This window comes from Strix aluco, chromosome W (assembly GCF_031877795.1).
Source record: "Strix aluco isolate bStrAlu1 chromosome W, bStrAlu1.hap1, whole genome shotgun sequence".
NCBI classification, from domain to species: Eukaryota; Metazoa; Chordata; class Aves; order Strigiformes; family Strigidae; genus Strix; species Strix aluco.
Genome location: NC_133970.1, coordinates 22,751,679 through 22,769,597, shown reverse-complemented (window position 1 = coordinate 22,769,597; position 17,919 = coordinate 22,751,679). Strand labels below are relative to the sequence as shown.

The 17,919-nt window shown below is 40.8% G+C and overlaps 1 protein-coding gene across 8 annotated transcripts in view; it reads left to right on the top strand.

The window, feature by feature from the left end:
* LOC141917787 (nuclear cap-binding protein subunit 1-like) overlaps positions 1-17,919 on the top strand; it is a 79,255-nt gene that overhangs the window by 7,582 nt on the left and 53,754 nt on the right. For 7 of the 8 annotated variants that reach the window (XR_012621457.1, XR_012621455.1, XR_012621454.1 and 4 more), the window contains 9 exons: positions 193-300; positions 1,194-1,315; positions 1,795-1,864; positions 3,264-3,479; positions 6,587-6,684; positions 9,640-9,703; positions 15,371-15,481; positions 16,081-16,151; positions 16,916-16,978. Coding sequence is in view for 4 of the 8 variants with exons in the window: in XM_074811305.1 (XP_074667406.1) it covers positions 193-300; positions 1,194-1,315; positions 1,795-1,864; positions 3,264-3,479; positions 6,587-6,684; positions 9,640-9,703; positions 15,371-15,481; positions 16,081-16,151; positions 16,916-16,978 (923 nt within the window). In the remaining 4 variants the exon portion in view is untranslated. The remainder of the gene's footprint in view (positions 1-192; positions 301-1,193; positions 1,316-1,794; positions 1,865-3,263; positions 3,480-6,586; positions 6,685-9,639; positions 9,704-15,370; positions 15,482-16,080; positions 16,152-16,915; positions 16,979-17,919) is intronic. The other variant, XM_074811307.1, reaches the window with a different exon arrangement.

Sequence of the window (17,919 nt, the reverse complement as noted above, 5' to 3'; positions counted from 1 at the left end):
CTGTTAATGGGTGAGCGACCTCTCCCTGTCCTTATCTCTATTCCAGAGCCTTTTGATTCATTTTTCTCCTTCCCAGCGCTGGGCGGGAAGGGACCCTTCGTGGTGCTCAGTTGCCCTCTGGGCTCAAACCACAAGTTGAATGCAAGAGTATTCATTTAAAAATTAATAACATTTCTTGTTGTTGTTCAATAGGTTCGTTTTCTATCTGATCTTGTGAATTGTCATGTAATAGCTGCACCTTCGATGGTAGCCATGTTTGAGAACTTTGTGAGTGTGACACAGGAGGAAGACATACCGCAAGTAAGCATAGTAACTGCCATCTCGAGTGTTGTGCTGTTTTTACACAATTTCACTTTATCACGAATAAAACATTCACTTAGCATGAATAAAAGGATCCTGTGAGTTAGACAATACATGCATACAGTGCAATAGCTAAGTCTTCTGTAGTGAGGTAACTCCAGTAAATTTCTTTTCCTTTGCTTCTGGCAAGTATATAATAGTCAGTGAGTTTTGCCAAGTTTATTGAACAGTTGTAATATATAGTTAGTTTGCAGAAAGATTCTAAAAGTAATATTTGCTCTCTTATGTGTGCATGTCATGTTCCAAATAAAATATAACATCTTTCATGTAAGAATATGTTTTTTCCTTGGCTGCCAATCCAGCTAACGCACCGTGGGCTATGGTAATTGGGTTTAGTTCGTTCTTTCATGATGAGTGAATTGCAGTAGCCTAAAGAATTTGTAGATCACATTAAGTTCACTGTAACAGTGATGCACTTAATTGACCCTTCCATAAAGTAGGCATTATTAAATCATTCTGCTGATAGCTTAGTTCAATTTCACTTTTTTTCTTTGTTAAGGGTATTAAAAGAAATTCTTCAGGAAACTTGGCATTAGTAACTTTGAATGATTTAAGTAAAGAGGCTCTGTAGAAGGGTTTTTGTGTGGGTCTCCAAATATACTGTATGTCTACATGTCTGCCTCTTGGATTATACATTCCTGTTTTCAAACAGCCTCTTGACACGTCTTCAGGAACTTGAACTGACACACAGTTGTAATCCCAAGTATTGATTGCTGATTTAACTGGAGTTGATATCTACATCCCCTTAAATACTCCTGGGTTTGCTACTCTTTGCATTGAGACAAATTCAATAAGTTTGTCAAAGAAATCCCTTTTTAATTTATTTCCTGTAGGTACGATGTGATTGGTATGTGTTTGCATTTCTGTCGTCTTTGCCTTGGGTTGGAAAGGAGTTGTATGAGAAGAAAGATGCTGAAATAGATCGCCTCTTGTCCCACACAGAAAGCTATCTGAAGTAAGCTATAACCAGTAAAAATAGACTTTTCCTGGTACCTATTCAAGTATGAATCAATAGCTTTGATTACTGTTAATTTAGAAATACTCTAAATTCTTAGACCCAAACAACTGTGGGGAAAAGACCCTGAGAAATAAAATAGATGGAGAGGTTTATGAATCTAAACAACTTAAGTATCATTCTCAACTTCTGTGTGTTTTGAAGGTAATATTTTCTTGATGCATATATGTCTGCATTGTTATGACTAGGCTGCTGGTCACCTGTGTCTGTGTGTGTGTCTCTTTTTCTCTAAGTGATTTGAGTTAACACTACCATTGAGACTAGGTGTTAGCAATAATTTAAATGTTCACAAACCTGGTTTTATACTACTGCAGACCTCATCAGCTCAATAGACCAAGTAGTAGTACACTCACAATAAGAAAACATTGCTTTCTTAGATCAGCTTTTTAAGTGTTAGGTTTTCTTTCCTGTATAAACAGGCGTCGCCAGAAGATTCACGTACCCATGTTACAAGTTTGGACTGCTGATAAACCACATCCACAAGAAGAGGCAAGTAGGCTTTATTTATTTTGTACTGTTTAAAAGATGCTTTAAAGGAATTATTTGGCTGAAGCATTCTTTGGAAATTTAAAATTAAATGTGCTTTAAGAAAAAACATAATTCTTTTGAATCGCCCTCCCATGTGTCTTTATTCCAAATGGATTCCAGGTAAGAAATTCTCTTCCAAGTCTTGGGCTAAAACTTAGAGCTGCATTGTGGGAGGGCATTTTGTTGTTTGGTGACAGTCCCCTTTAGGAGATGCTGCTAAACAAGGAATGGTCACTGAACATAATATTCTTGGGAAATGGGGTTACAAGGCTCTGTACTGAAAGTACCTTTTGGAGAAGAAAGATGTAATTTAACCATTAAAACATTTCCCTTCTGCAAAAAGAAAACCTTTAGAGTGCACTTCCCGCAGTGACTTTGCTTTTTATAGCTCTAGAAAGTGCTGAACAGATGCATGCAAATGTTATGCAGCACTAATTGCACCCTCTTTCATAATTAAACCAAAAGTATTAGAGGGTAGAGGTGGCTGATATGGGGTGGTTTTTCTTTTTATTGAGCTGTTACTTTTTCTTCCACTGGACTCACTCCATTATATATCAATGTCTGCCTTGTACTGAGGAGCCCAATACTGGACACAGCACTTCAGATGTGGCCTTATAAGTACTGAATAGAGGGGAAGGATCACTTCCCTCGACCTGCTGGCTATGCTCTTGCTGATAAAGCCCAGAATGTGACTGGCTTTCTTTGCTGCAAGGGCACACTGCTGGCTCACTTTTAACTTGTTCACCAGGACCCCCAGGTTCTTTTCTGCAATGCTGCTTTCTAGCTAGTCAGCCCCCAGCATATACTGGTGCCTGGGGTTGTTCCTCCCCAGGTGTAGGGTTTGGCATTTGCCTTTGTTGAACTGCATGAGGTTCCTGTCAGCACATTTCTCCAGCCTGTCCAGATCCCTCTGAACATCAGCCCTGCTCTCCTTGTATTAACTGCTCCCCCCCAATTCGATATCTCTTAGACTGTATTTAAATCTTTAACTGTAATATTGAAATAATGTGGGTCTTTTTGTAGGTGGAATGAATGTTGACTGAATTAATATTGATGCAGTGAATTTGCGTATTACACTTAGTCTCCTGGACTGCACTCTGGTGTTTATTTTACTAGTAAAATGGCAGATGCCTTTAATGTGTAAAATTAAGAGCAAGATTGCTGTTCAGAGTTGTTAAGTTGTCTCTTGGTTTACTGAATCATTAGATGGCTTCTAATAAGCAATTTAAGTAGCTGCTTGGGTTTTCTTCTGAATGCAATAAGGAATTTACCTATATGTTTAATAGTCCATATGTCAGAGGGAGCTACAAGTTCAGTTATAAAATTCAGCATATCTGATATTTTGTGTCTTTTCCTTCAGTACTTGGACTGCCTTTGGGCCCAGATTCAGAAGTTGAAAAAAGACTGTTGGCAAGAAAGACACATTCTGAGACCTTATCTTGCCTTTGACGGTATTCTTTGCGAAGCATTGCAGCATAACCTGCCTCCATTCACTCCTCCGCCTCACACTGAAGATTCAGTGTACCCAATGCCAAGGGTTATTTTTCGGATGTTTGACTACACAGATAACCCAGAGGTATGTATTTGCTAGGGTGGAACGGAATGTGCAATGGTGGGGTTGCAAGGCAGTGCTGGTCAAGATGCAGTATCGCCTCTCCCAGAATGGTTGTCAGTGTGAAAGTCAGCAGTAATTACATTTTGATACTGCTGGGGAGATTAACTAGATGAGAGTTAATGCTGACAGGTAGATTATTGAAGTTTAAAATTTAATAAGTGATTTTTCAGAGGTTTTCATTAAGGATATGTCTTGAATGGATTCTCTGATGTCTAATAATATAACTGTGTTTGGGTAGCAGCCTCTCCTTCTGGTTTGGGTTTCCTTAGCCTAGCTGCTTATAGGAACTTTATACATTGAAGACTATCCTCTACCCATCTGTTCAAATTGGTTGATAGAGATCATGGGACATAGTGGTTGACCTGGGTTAGATCAAAAGTCCATCTAGCCCGGTTTCTGTCTCCAGCAGTGGCCAAGAGCAGATGTTTTGACAAGAGAATTTAGGCATAGGAGAAGAAAAGAAAATGTTTTCTCCAAGCACTTTTCCACCTGTTAGCTTCATTTGATGGCCCCCACTTCTTGCATTGGAAGAGACAACAAACATTAGTTCTCAGCGAGTATGACTAGAACTTCATACGGAATGGAAGATGTGGATGCACCATGAACCTATACAGTGGCATAATGTTCAGTGTTGTTCCCTATTCCTTTTCTGATAAGTCCAGTCTGTTATTAAATACTGAGAATACTGTTTGTATAGAACTATGTCACAACCAAGTTTGCATTCCTGAACAGTAGAGGGCAGTTCAGTGCTCACCGCTTTATATGTGAAGCTGGTCTGTTTTTCCCATCTGTAGGCAAAAGTCAAAAAGTCATTTTATGGTTATCTTCTGCTTTAACACCCAGTCACCAAGTTTCTCAAGGGTTGGTTTTTTTTTTTTAATCTGCAATTTTTCATGGATGGCCCTTGTTGTTACCAAGTTATTTAAAAGTAGCATCTGCAAGCTTTTTCATATCCAATGCCTGCTCCCTTTCCAGATAATTTATGGATCTGCTGAACAGCACAGGTCCCTGGATAGATTCCTGTGGGATTCTGCTGGTGACCCTCCTCTGCTGTGAGAACTGATCACTCACTTATCTTTTAACCAGTTATTTACCTGTGTAAGGACTTCCCCTCTTATACTGGTTGCTTAGTTTACATGAAAGTCTTTTGAAGATACAGCTAGGCTGTCAGCCATGTTTCTCATATCTACACACAATTGTTGACTTTGTCAGAGAGCTCCAATAAGTTTGAGAGGCCTGACTTTACAAAACCTGTGCTGCCTCTTCCCCAAACAGCATTTATGCTTATGCCTCCTAATGCTATTATTTCTTTAATAGTTCTCAATAATTTGCCCAATATGGAAGTCAGCCTTGCTGGTTTGCAATTTCCTGGAAGACCTTTACAATTGATATTGTCTTAGTTAATTAGGTACCGAGTTGATTTTGAATGAGAGGATATGCACCCCAATTAATAGGTCAGCTCTTTCATTCTCAAGTTCCTCGAACTCTTCAGTGGGTAAACACTTGTTGGCATGTCTTCATCTAGACACAACTTCAGCTTTTAGGATTCCTTTTGCTAACCTCTCTTGTACTGCTGTTTAGCGCATCTGATTTCCTTTTTGCCTCTTTGCAAGTCTCTCTCAGTAAATAGTATGCATTTGCTACACGGTAACTTTAAATAGTCTCTGTGCCACCCTCAAAAATGGAACTTTTTAGCTGCCCCTTTTAGCTTCTATTCATAACATCCTTTTTGAAGCTAAGTATGTAAAAAGAAAAAATATAGCAGTTTATTTTTTACTCAGCATGTTATAGCCTGTGTTGCTGTCACAGTCAGTCATGTCTTTTCCCTGTTTAGGCCTGGAATTTCAATACATCAGGGTTCTGTTATTTATTTACATGTTTAGCTTGTTGATTTGATTTGCATCTGTGCTCCCTTTAACATGCAAGCAACATCACTCCTCTACCAGTATGGCCTATACTCACTCCTGCATGTTTTATACCTTGATGGTTCTTTAGTTTTACAATGAGATTGCCCTTACTTAGTCAAAATTTCCACCTTTCTGTGAACAGAGCTGTTATAGCCACAATGGGAAGGGCAAATAGATACAGTAATCTCAGTGCCATTTAGTTATGTATCAATGTTCCAAAAAATACAATTGTGAGCACATTACAAAGAATTAACAATGTGCTTACGAAATCATTCTGTCCTACTTTTTAGGATGTTTCTGGGACTATTTATTTTGGGTTTTTGGAAAATAATTCTCAGAGCCAATGAAATAGTTATCTTTTGCAAGTATTTCACTTGCTATAAATGTAGGTTTGTGATGCTTTGGGTCTAGTTTTGCAGGACTGTAAAGGATAATAAGGTACTGGTATACAAGTGAATTCGTGCAGCTTGAGTTCTTGCATCAGCTGATGCATAGTAACAGACAGTGAATGTACAACTAAGCCACACTGTGGACTAATTATGAAGTAAAGCATGTTTGTTAAGCTATCTATTAAACTATGCTTTTATAACCAGCATAAAGATGGAACATTGAGATGATTAAAGCTGCAGTGTTTTCATGTTACAACTAGAGCAGGCTGCATTGTCAGTTCCCAGATCACTCTGATCTTCTGTGCTGTAACTGGAAGAGATGAAGTGTGTATTAATACGTGCCCGATGTTTAATAATTTTGTGTCACTTGAAGAAACAAAAGGTGCAAAAAGTCAGTTGTTTAGCATGGTCCAAGCTGCCTAAATCTTGTATGTGAAATTGAAACAGTTTTGGTACTGTTTATAGTTTGTTATTGTAAATACCGGTGCAGTTGAAATCATAGCTGGCTATTTGTTTAGAAGATATTTACATGATTCTTGTACAAATCTGGTACAAAAATCAAAAATCTTTTCTTATGATAATGTTGTATTTGGTAACTTTGTACTGAAGTTTGAAGCATGTCTTTTAGCTGTTGACTCTAAAACTTGCACTCCATGAGTGCCTAATTCAATCTGTCAAGTTTTATTTTCATTTATATATGTGTGTGTGTGCATATTAAAAAATTGTGTTTCTCTACAGCGATCTTTCATCAATCTTGATTCCATTTTAATAGGGCCCTGTCATGCCTGGCAGTCATTCTGTTGAAAGATTTGTAATAGAAGAAAACCTCCACTCCATCATCAAATCCCACTGGAAAGAGAGAAAGACTTGGTAAGATGCTGCTTATTGTTATGGGTTCCCAGTGCTGTTTATATACAATCATGGCTTCCCCTAACATCAGGGACCTTCAAAGCCCAACAATGTTTAAGTAAGTTTGAAATTCAGCATTTCCTGAAGTGTTCAGTGAACTATGGTTGACACTTATCTAGAATAATGTGAGGCTGGAGTATCCTGATCATGGATTGTTCATGTAATTCAGTAGGGCTGAGGCACCCTGATGATTGCATCCTGGATTATCTAGGATTTCTCTACAGAGGATGGCACAGACCCACTCTTTGCAGTGCTGCAGAGACTCTCAATGTGTTTGTACCCTGCTTTCCAGCACAAGCACAACAGTGTTGAACTGGCTCTGTCTGGAAGTTTCCTGTTGCTCCTGCTTCTTCTTCATCCCACTGTTTTTTCCTCTTTTTGTAATCATATGGAAGAGATAAGAGCTATGTCTGCATGGGAGCCAGTACAGTGTCAACAAAGTTTATTATTTAAAGTTCCATGCAGCTGTAGGAAATGATGTTGCAACAATGTAGCAAATCTCAATGAGAGACCTTATGGGGAGGGAAGATGGTTTAACTTTAAAATAAAGCTGAAGTAAAGCTCATTCACACTCACCCTCTCAGGCATCAAAACATGAGTGAGTCCCAAGTGGTCTGTCCAGCAGTCGGGCACCAAGATGGCTGTATCTGGGTAATCTGTTCAAGATTACTTGAATTGACAAGGACAAGGGATTCCCACCAGCTATTGAGTCCTCCTCATGTCTCCTGGGTTGTTCTTCATTTGGCAACTGTGTGCTGGTTTGGGGGCCTTTTTGTATGCTTAAGGAGTTGACAAGTGGCTGAAATCTTTTGTCTTTCCATCCTGTGTCGGACACTTATGAGAGTCAGTAGGATTTGCTCACTGTTTCTGTTCTGTATCTCTTTATCTGGGTGTTTTAATGCTCCTACCCTCTTCTGTCTTCCCACCATTATCTCTTAATGGCTTGAATCTTTTAGTCTGGATGTGGGCTATCACTTCTTTTAGGCTGCTTTTCCTTTCCCCAAGTTGGGTATCCTGATAAGCTGCAGGTAGAGGCGTGCTAGGATCTTGATGACCTGTACATCTAGGTGACATTAACATATGCTCTTATAGCCTGTCAGGGAGCCACAAGGGTAGGGTGCCCTGCAAGGAAAGGGGAGCTGAGGGCGACCCCAGCACAGGCAGGGCAGTGGCCTCGCTGACAGGGTGCAGTCCCTCGGGACCCAGTCAAGAGCAAAGCGGGTCCATGATGATAACCAGGGTCAATCACAGTCCGGTGATCACCAGGCAAGTCTGTAGTGATGAGGCAGGGCTGAGGTTGAGTCAGCGTGTCAGAATTGGGGAGGTAAAAGCTCAAGTGTAGGCATAGCCGCAACATAACCGCAGTGTAGCTCATGCAGAGCCAGGTGCAAGAACCTCAGCTTAAAAGCAGCTCCCGAGGAAAAGGTGTTAGGGGGAACCTCTGCTGAGCATTCTTCTAAGTCATTATTTTAAAGGCCATGTAATGGGTCTGGCTGGGATGGAGTTAATGTTCTTTATAGCAGTCCGTATGGTGCTGTGCTTTGGATTTGTGACCAAAACAGTGTTGATAACACACTGATATTTTTGCTGTTGCTGAGCAGTGCTTGCACAGTGTCAAGGTCTTCTCTGTTACTCACTGCCCCCTCAGCAAGTAGGCTGGGGATAGACAAGAGGCTGGGAGGGGACACAGCCAGGACAGCTGACCCCAACCGACCAAAGGGATAGTCTGTACCGTATGACATTGTGCTCAGCAATAACTTTGGGAAAAGGAGGAGGAAGGGGGAGACGTTCATGGTTATGGCATTTGTTTTCTCAAGCAGCCGTTACATATGCTAAGGCCCTGCTTTCCAGGAAGTAGCTAGACATCCTCCTGCTAATGGGAAGTGAGTGAGCAGCTGGGGGTGGGGCGTGTGTGGTGTTGGCTGTTAGCTAAGGCTAACATACCACAGTCCAGCAGCAAAACCTTGGGGGGGATGTACTCGGGGCCTTCCATCCCTCTCTTCTTTCTGGTGCTTTCACACCCAGACATTCCTATTAATTTTCCATTGAGGCCAGTCTTAGCACTTCTCTTGCAATTTTGCTGCCAGGCAACAGTCCAGTTAGATTTCTTCATTTCTGCTGAAATAATATCTGATATGGGTAATTGGTAACCCAGATAATTTACCGCAGGTATTTAGCTCTCTTGTGGTCCCAAGTAAGAGCCAGCAAACTTGGTATACTGTGCAAAAATTAGGCAGGAAGAGTGGTTTTGGTGCGGATATGTGTTGTAGGTTTTTGGTTACAGCTTTTTGACTCAGCAGAGACTAGAAATCCAGCGCTGATGAAGTTAATGGAGGGGACTTCTTTACTTCCCCAAAGAAAGTAAGACTAGAGGGAGGCTATAAGAAGTGCTAGAGAGCTAAAATTTGAAAAATAGCATTGTTTTGCTTTTTATAAATAATGGGTGATGCTGTATCTTTTAATCAATTAATTTGTAACACTAATATGTCTTCTGTAGCCCATTAGTTTGATGGGTTGAGAATGACTGGAAAGCAAATCTATTGTTTGGATTTTTTAAAATTTTTCCTGATATACCAATGTAGTTTGTCCTTTAGTGGACAGATGACAGCATCACAGGTCACTGTGAGGGCTTATGTAAAATTGTGTTTTGTTTAGCAGTCTGTGTTCAAGCATTGCTTGGGTATGGATATGAAACGTGTCTCTCTGAACCATGGTTCAGGTACTGCTGTTAAGAGCTTGTGGCAAGTTTTTTGTATGTGTTCCGTGGATAGACAATTTCAGTCTTTGAGGTCTGCTTATTTTACCTGCTTCATGAGGGTAAACGCTTGCAAAGAATTAAGTATTTCACATCTGTTTAGTATCTACATCATTTTTGCTGTGTTTCAGTTTAAACTAAATGTGTCTGTTAATTTGCAGTGCTGCACAGTTGTTGAGCTATCCAGGAAATAATAAGATCCCCTTGAACTACCACATAGTAGAGGTATGTGTTTTACAGATAACCTCTTTATTTCCAAAGTAACAAGCCCCAATTAACTCCATGATGGATCTGCTAACCTACAGTGTGATTTAGGAGTCTGTAGTCTTATCCTGTTGACTTAAAGTGCAACGCCTTTGAACAGATTAGTTAATAATAAATTCAACTTTTATTATTATTATAACTATTGTTATTAATTAATTTATGTGATATTTAGGAGCCTTGTTCAGGAATCAGGATCTTATGGTGCAACAGCATTGCAAGTCGTGGTATTTCTCAAGCTATTCTTGAATGTTCCTCTGTGTTAATCACTCTGATGTGCTAGACTGTCTTGGAGATGACTGCACTTAAAAGATCTTGTGAATAAAAGTTACTTAAGTTAGTCTTTTTTTTAGTGGTCTTCTAAGTCACTTGGATGAATTGTATACTGTTACCATAAAAGCCAGCAGAGGAACTCTCTAAGACTCGTTTTGGAGTGTTAGCAAGCAGGCATTCTTTATTGCAGCGCTGGGTGCACACGCAAATAGCTTCGCAAAGGTGTGTGCGCCCCAGATCTATAAGCGGCAGCTGATATACAGTGAGATTATGCATATTCATAACTTTTCAGAGAAATGAGTTACATGTGCATTAGATTTCCTGGAACTAATTACAATATCTGCATCCTAATTACGCATGCGCTTTCTTGCTGGGTGGTGGTCTCAAGGGGTCCCTGGTGGTCGTTGGCAGTCTTCCTCACTGTGCCTGCTGGTTGACCTCAGCGCTCATGCGTGCTCACAAAGGTCTGTTTAGGAGGTGTTGTGCAGCTGTGTTGTGTCTTGAGCTGGTTTGTTTTAGTTTGTCCTGTCCTTGTTCCTGTTATCTTCAAGAATAGGCCCCAAGTGTCTTATTTATTACTGTCTTCTCTTCAAACCCCTTTCTTCTTCACGAAAGCACCAACCTTCAGCTGTGTCTGCACGTTCCAGAAGCTACATTGACACTGACATAATTTATTCTCAGTAAAAAAATGTTTAGCAAGACGGAAAAAAAAAATGTTAGCAAGCCATTTTGGCTTACAATACCAATGCCCCTGAAAGGCATTTGTTGTGAAATAGTGGTATGTTTTCTCCTTCAAGTTGGAGGATTTTAAATAACCATAAATATATATTGGAATAGGAATGTAGTTTTCCTCTTGCTGGCTTCTTTCAGTGGACTGCTAACAAGATGTAGAGATGTATAAAACTTGCTTCAAAAACTCCTGTCTAAAGTTAAAAGATAAAAAGAGATTGCAGTAATAACAGCAAATTGTCATGTGAAAAACTTAAAAAGGGGTAACCAGAAACGAAATTCATAGCTAATTGCAAGAAGTCATAAGACTGTGGAATGCTTACCTTAATCAAGATGGGATTAACAATTCAATTTTGCACCAAACCCCCAAATATTCTGAATGCCCTGAAGTTTAGTTTTGGTCAGCTTGAGACACTTTCCGTACTCCAAGTTCAGTCAAGAGAAATCTTAGAGTTAGTAAAGTTTTTCTGCCGTTAACATCTAAGTACTTTCAGGGACCTTAAAACCTCAGGTGTTTGTACAACTGTTTTACAGAATATTACTTTATGCTCAGTTACACATTACTTCCAAAACCAGTTGTTGCAGATCATGATTAAACAGACTACTTAAAGGCCTTGAAAAATTATTTCATTCAGAAACTCATCAAATCTGAAAATAACCAAAGTTTGTATAGATGAAATTCTTAGAATCATACAATGATTTGAATTGGAAGGGACCTTTAAAGATCATCTAGTCCAACCCCCCTGCAATGGGCAGGCACATCTTTCGTTTGATCAGGTTGCTCAAAGCCCTGTCCAGCCTGACCTTGAACGCTTTCAGGGATGGGGCATCCATAACTTCTCTGGGCGACCTGTTTTCCAGAGTCTCACCACCCTCATCATAAAGAATTTCTTCCTTATATCTAATCCAAATCTACCCTCTTTCAGTTTAAAACTGTTGCACCTTGTCCTGTCACTGCAGGCCCTGGTAAAAAGTCTCTCTCCACCTTTCTTCTAAGCCCCCTTTATCTATTGAAAGGCCACAATAAGGTCTCCCTGGAGACTTCTCCAGGTTCTCTGATTGTTTTCATTGCCCTCCTTTGGACCTGCTCTAACAGGTCCATGTCTTTCTTGTACTGGGGACTCCAGAGCTGGATGTAGTACTCCAGGTGGGGTCTCACAAGAGCAGAGTAGAAGGGGAGAATCACTTCCCCCAACCTGCTGGCCAAGCTTCTTATGTGGCCCAGAATACGATTGGCTTTTTGGGCTACAAGTGCATGCTGCTGGCTCATGTCCAATTTTTTGTCCACCAATGTCCCCAAGTCCTTCTCTGCAGGGCTGCTCTCAATCCATTCATCCCCCAGTCTGTACTGATATTGGGGATTGCCCTGACACAGGTGCAGGACCTTGTACTTGGCTTTGTTGAACTTCATGAGGATTGCATGGGGCCCACTTCTCCAGCCTGTCAAGGTCCCTCTGGATGGCATCCCTTCCCTCTAGCGTATCAGCTGCACCAATCAGCTTGGTGTCATCCGCAAACTTGCTGAGGGTGCACTCGATCCCACTGTCTGTGTCATTGATGAAGATATCAAACAATTTTGGTCCCAGTATGGACCCTTGAGGGACACCACTCATTACTGGTTTCCATTTGGACAGTGAGCCGTTGACTGTAACTCTTTGGATATGGCCATCCAGCCAGTTCTTTGTCCATCTAACAATCCATCCACGTCTCTCCAATTTAGAGGCAAGAATGTTGTGGGGGACTGTGTCAAAGGCCTTACAGAAGTCCAGGTAGAGGGCATCAGTTGCGCTTCCCTTGTCCACTGATGCAGTCACTCCGTTGTAGAAGGCCACAAGATTAGTCAGGCACTATTTGCCCTTGGTGAAGCTATGTTGTCTGCCTCCAGTCACCTCGCTGTCTTCCATATGCTTCAACATAGCTTCCAGGAGCATCTGCTCCATGATCTTACTGGGCACGGAGGTGAAGCTGACTGATCGATTGTTCCCAGGGTCCTCCTTATTACAGTTTTAAAAAATGGGTGTGATATTCCCTTTTCTCCAGTCGCTGGGGACTTTGCTTGACTGCCATGACTTTTCAAATATCATGGAGAATGGCTTAGCAACTACGTACTCCAATTCCCCCAGGACCTTGGGACGCATCTTGTCAAGTCCTGTGGACTTGTGTATTTTCAGGTTCCTTGGGTGGTCTCGAGGGATTTCATTGCCCCGGTCCCTGCCTGTCTTATTTATCAGAGCGGATACATTTTCTTTAATCTTCCTTTTCTGACCAACGTATCTGTAGAAGCCCTTCTTATGATTCTTCACATCCCTTGCCAAATTCAGCTCCGGCTGTGCCTTAGCTTTCCTGATCCCATCCCTACACATCTGAGCAGCGACCGTATATTCTTCCCAGGACACATGCCCCTGGTTCCACTGCCTGTGCATTTCCTTCTTACACTTTAGTTCGACCGGAAGGTCCTTGCTCAGCCATGCTGGTCTCCTGCCTTCCTTGCCCGATTTCTTACACGTTGGAATTGAGAGCTCTTGTGCTCTAAGAAAACTGCCCTTAAAGAGCTGCCGGCTCCCTTCTCCTCCTTTATCCCTCAGGACATTTTCCCAGGGGGTCCCATCCACTAGTTCTTTAAACACCTGAAAGTTTGCTCTCCTAAAATTCAGGGTCTTGACTTTACTCTTCGCCTGGCCTATATCTCTCGAGATCACGAATTCCAACAGGACATGGTCACTGCAGCCCAGGCTGCCACCAGTCTTGACCTCTCCAATTAGTTCATCTGTGTTGGTGAGCAACAGGTCCAGTAATGCTTCTCCCCTGGTTGGGCTGTCTATCACCTGGATTAAGAAATTATCCTCAACGCACTCCAGGAGTCTCCTGGACTGCGTACATGTTGCCGTGCTGCTTTTCCAGCAGATGTCAGGGTGATTGAAGTCCCCCAGCAGGATCAGAGCCTGCAAGCATGATGCTTCTTGTAGTTGAAGTAAGGACGCTTTGTCGACATCCTCCCCTTGATCAGGCAGCCTGTAGTAAACACCAACCACGAGGTTTTCTTTGTTGGCTTGTCCTCTAATTTTCACCCATAAGCTCTCAACCTGTTCATCACTGTCTTTCAAAGACAGCTCTGTGCAGTCAATCCATTCTTTTACATAGAGGGCAACCCCCCTGCCCCTCCTTCTTTGCCTGTCTTTTTACTGAAAAGAAATAGAAAGCTCATATACAGACTGTTTGAGCATAACTACTAATTTCCTTGGTTTCCCTCCCAAGTATTTTATTTTGGAATACTAACCTTATTTCTTGTCTACAGATGTTTTCAACAGAGCTCCAGTGTTTTAAACTTTAGTTTAGACTTGGATTAGAGAATAGATGTTACTTATTGGAGAAAACTTCTGCAGCCTTGTATTCCATTTGCTTATTGCTATTTCCTTGTAAGGCCTGTCAAGTTGATAATACATTGGCTTCAACTACAATATAATAAACATCTCTAAGAGATTTCCCTTGCTTTGCAGATGGACCTAGAGCAATAGATATGATTTAGCCTAATGAATATTTTCTAAATGTTAAAGCAACACTTTTATTTGTTTGCAAAGCAGAAGTATATATAAACTGAAAGCACTCTATCCCTTTTCAAATAAACCCACTTGTAGTGTTGACTTGAAAGGATTAACCACCTGCGGGACCTCATGTCTTTGAAGTTCATAAGTCCAAGCCCAGAATTCTCCATACTCCTCTGTAGTCTGTGTGAAACGCTCTGAAGTGTGGACCATTTTTCTTAATAGCTCTACATAGATGTATGTGTTGGTATTATTGGTGTCTGTCAAACCAAAGTGTCAAAACAACGTAAGAACTTAGAACTTAATATTTACAGAGTCTGGGTATGTCATCAGTGTCCTGATGTTCCAGGTAGCCAGGTGATTTCTCCCCCTAACCCCCCCAAGTATGATATGCCAGTTTGAAACTTGTATCTGAACATTTGATAATGAACACCTGATGAATTTCAAAAGCATGGTCCTATGTAATGTCTGGTTTGTTTTGGTTTTTTTTTTCCTGTTTTGTATCCTGAGGATAAGAGCAGTTTTTTGCCTAACAGACATGCAAATACCCTTATATAACTTTTTAAGTGGGAGTAAAGTAAATTCAGTGCTTTAAGAAAGGTACAGATGTCACTTTCATGCAACTGTTTTTTCATGTTAAATGCTTAGCTTTCATTTAATACTTTCCTAGCTTAGGAGCAGATGAATTCAGCTAGCTTGCTCGCTTCCTTCCTTCCTCAGATTCTGCTATAATATTGCGTTAGCTCATGCTATAACTCAGTGCACATTTCTACACTGTTCGTTCTATTTACTAGACCTAACAGAATCGTTGCATAGTGCTAGTCTTATGCATAGCATTAATCTAAAACGAAAGGGGTAATTAAGGAGGCTTATATTAGTATGGTGAAGAGAGGAATATATTGGTTTGGTGAAGAGTTTGCACTATCTTTTGAAGTTCCTCTCTTATTCCCAGAACGTGAGTTTGACAGAAAAAAATGTGCCTTGTTTTGGTATATAATTGCTGAATGTGTGCATTGCTGTTCTCAAGTTCAGGACTGTGCAGGCTGAGTCTGACTGTGCTCTGATTCTGTGCTTTCCTCCCACATAGGTAATATTTGCAGAATTGTTTCAGCTTCCATCTCCACCACATATTGAGGTTATGTACACAGCACTCCTCATTGAATTGTGCAAACTCCAGCCTGGCTCTTTACCACAAGTTGTATCCTTTTCATGCTGCTAAAGACCCTTTTAAAAATGGAGTATTTTTTTCTTTTGTTCTGTACAAGATGGAATAGCAATTGATCCTTGACAGCAAGTGCAGTAAGGATCAATAGGGATACAGCAACAAAGGATCAGGGTTGGCTGGCCATGGTCTTTGGGTCAGGCCAGCGTGGACGTACTTTCTTGAGCTGTTATGATGAGCAAAGATGGTCCGTTGATTAGGCAGCAACAGGAGCATGTGAAGCTAAAACCATGAGATCATAAAAATGTGGTCCATAACGAGGTTGATGTCCATTCATACCATTAGTGTGCAGTTTTTGTTGTCTCATGGTGGGGATTCTGGCTTCCAGTAGAAGCAGCTAACGGTCTCACTGTAATTAATGGAAGAAAACCAGACTTGGATTAGAGAATAGATGTTACTTATTGGAGAAAACTGCATGCTTCATTATTTATTTATTCCTGTGGCCTTTTCAAAATGGGGTAAGTCATGATACAGAGATAGGGAGCTGTCAGTAGAGAGTTGATGAAATCATCTCTGAAAAATGGAGAGAGTAACTTATGATTGCAGATGCTTCTCTGTTAACTTTAATAAGAAAGTTTCAGCTTGCACAAGCCACAGAAATGCTTTACATGCGCTTGGATACAATGAATACTACATGTATAGACAGGTAAGTATATATTTTGGGGACAACAGGAAATGTTTCTCATTTTTCTTGTGCATTGGATATTGATGCATTTTTGAAAGGATCATCTGAAATCCTTGATAAACAGTTTGGTTCTGTACAAAATGTTTTTGGGGATCTAGACTTGAGACATCTGAAGAGAAGGTAAGGGATGGACTGACCACTTGCCTTTCTTCCCCCAGAAATTCTTTCCTTCAAGTCACTAGTCTGATTAGCTATACAGTGCAGCTATAAAAACTATGACAACTCTTCCACATCCATAACCCCTTCTGTTATGTACTACTTTCTCCTCCCTATTGGCCTGAAGAAGAAAAGGGTTGGAAATGGGTTTATGGGAAGGTTGGCTAGCTGGAAAAGAACAGTGGTGTTTCTGTGGTTTGAGTGGTCTGCATTATGTAGAACTAAAATTACTGTGCAAAAATGTGAAAACCTGTAGACTTGCACTAAGTTTTTTCTTCACTGCTTATTTTAGTAAGTCATTAGTCTCGTATATGCACCAGAACAAGAGAGACTGCACATTCATCCATAAAGGCTGGCTTTTGACTCTCAATTCAGTCTTTTTGTATGAGTCAACATCAATGTCTATTTAATGCATTAATGACTACAGATTGGAGAATTTGGACTTATCTTTGAGATTTTCTTACAGATGTATTTTACTTGTCAATTAGGAGGTTTGTGGGGATTTTTTTTGTTTGTTGTTTTTCTTTGCAGTTCTGGTATTTAATAGAGTTTTCTTCTTTTAAAAAAAGGTTTATTAACTGGTTTTCCCACCACCTGAGTAACTTTCAATTCCGTTGGAGCTGGGAAGACTGGTAAGTCAGTCTCTGTCTCCCATCAGAACTTAAACCTTCAAATTTATCCAGCAAATGTCACAACATAGTGGTTCTGTTTAACTGCTTTCTACTAACGTTTTTGACTCCTCCTCCCCACCTGTTTACTACCATTCTTTGGTAGGCAAGGTTGGTAACCTTTAGTCACTATAAAAACAATCCCAGTTTTCTGTAATGAATATCCAAGCAGTACTGTGTTCTGTAAACAGTGGAAACCTGATTTGCTTGTAGATTTTTGTTCTTATCACTTCAGTCAGTTGTTTGCAAGCTTCTCAGAAGGGTTCTCCTACTTATCAGTAATTTGCCTTGACTCTCCTTCCCTTTGTCTCCCTGCATTCATATGTGTGACCTCACTCTCTGAGTGCCATCCTAACATGACACCCCCCACCCTCTCCCTGAATCTTGATCTTTTGGCTTCTAGCAGGAGCAGTGTCTAACCATGGCTTTCCCAAAGCCTTGTATTCCAGGTACCATGCCTTCTGCTTACTCCCATCCTGTCCTGCTCCCACATATAAAGAAAGATTACTTGGGGGCTTAGTCCTCACTACAGTCCAACTTCTGTAGCCTGCTACCATACCTGCATCCCATAGCCAATGTGCCTAGGTGTCCCTGGGAAGAGGGGTGCAGCCCTGTATGTGATGCATTACTTCAGATTTACTTACATCCCTTGTGTTGTGCCAATTGGGAATTTTATGCTTGCTGCTTATCAAGTTTGTTCATGTTGACTGACCAAGTGGGAGCCCCCAAATAGCTGTTTTTTCATTGCCTGCATTCCCCTTGTTGGGAACACTGATGTGGCTATCTCTCTACCAAGCCACCAGTTTTCACAAAACTTTTAAGAATATAACTGTCTCTGAGACTTCTCTTTCTCTGAAATGTATTTCATATCAGCTAAGAACCCAAAAATTGTTTGGAGGGAGGAA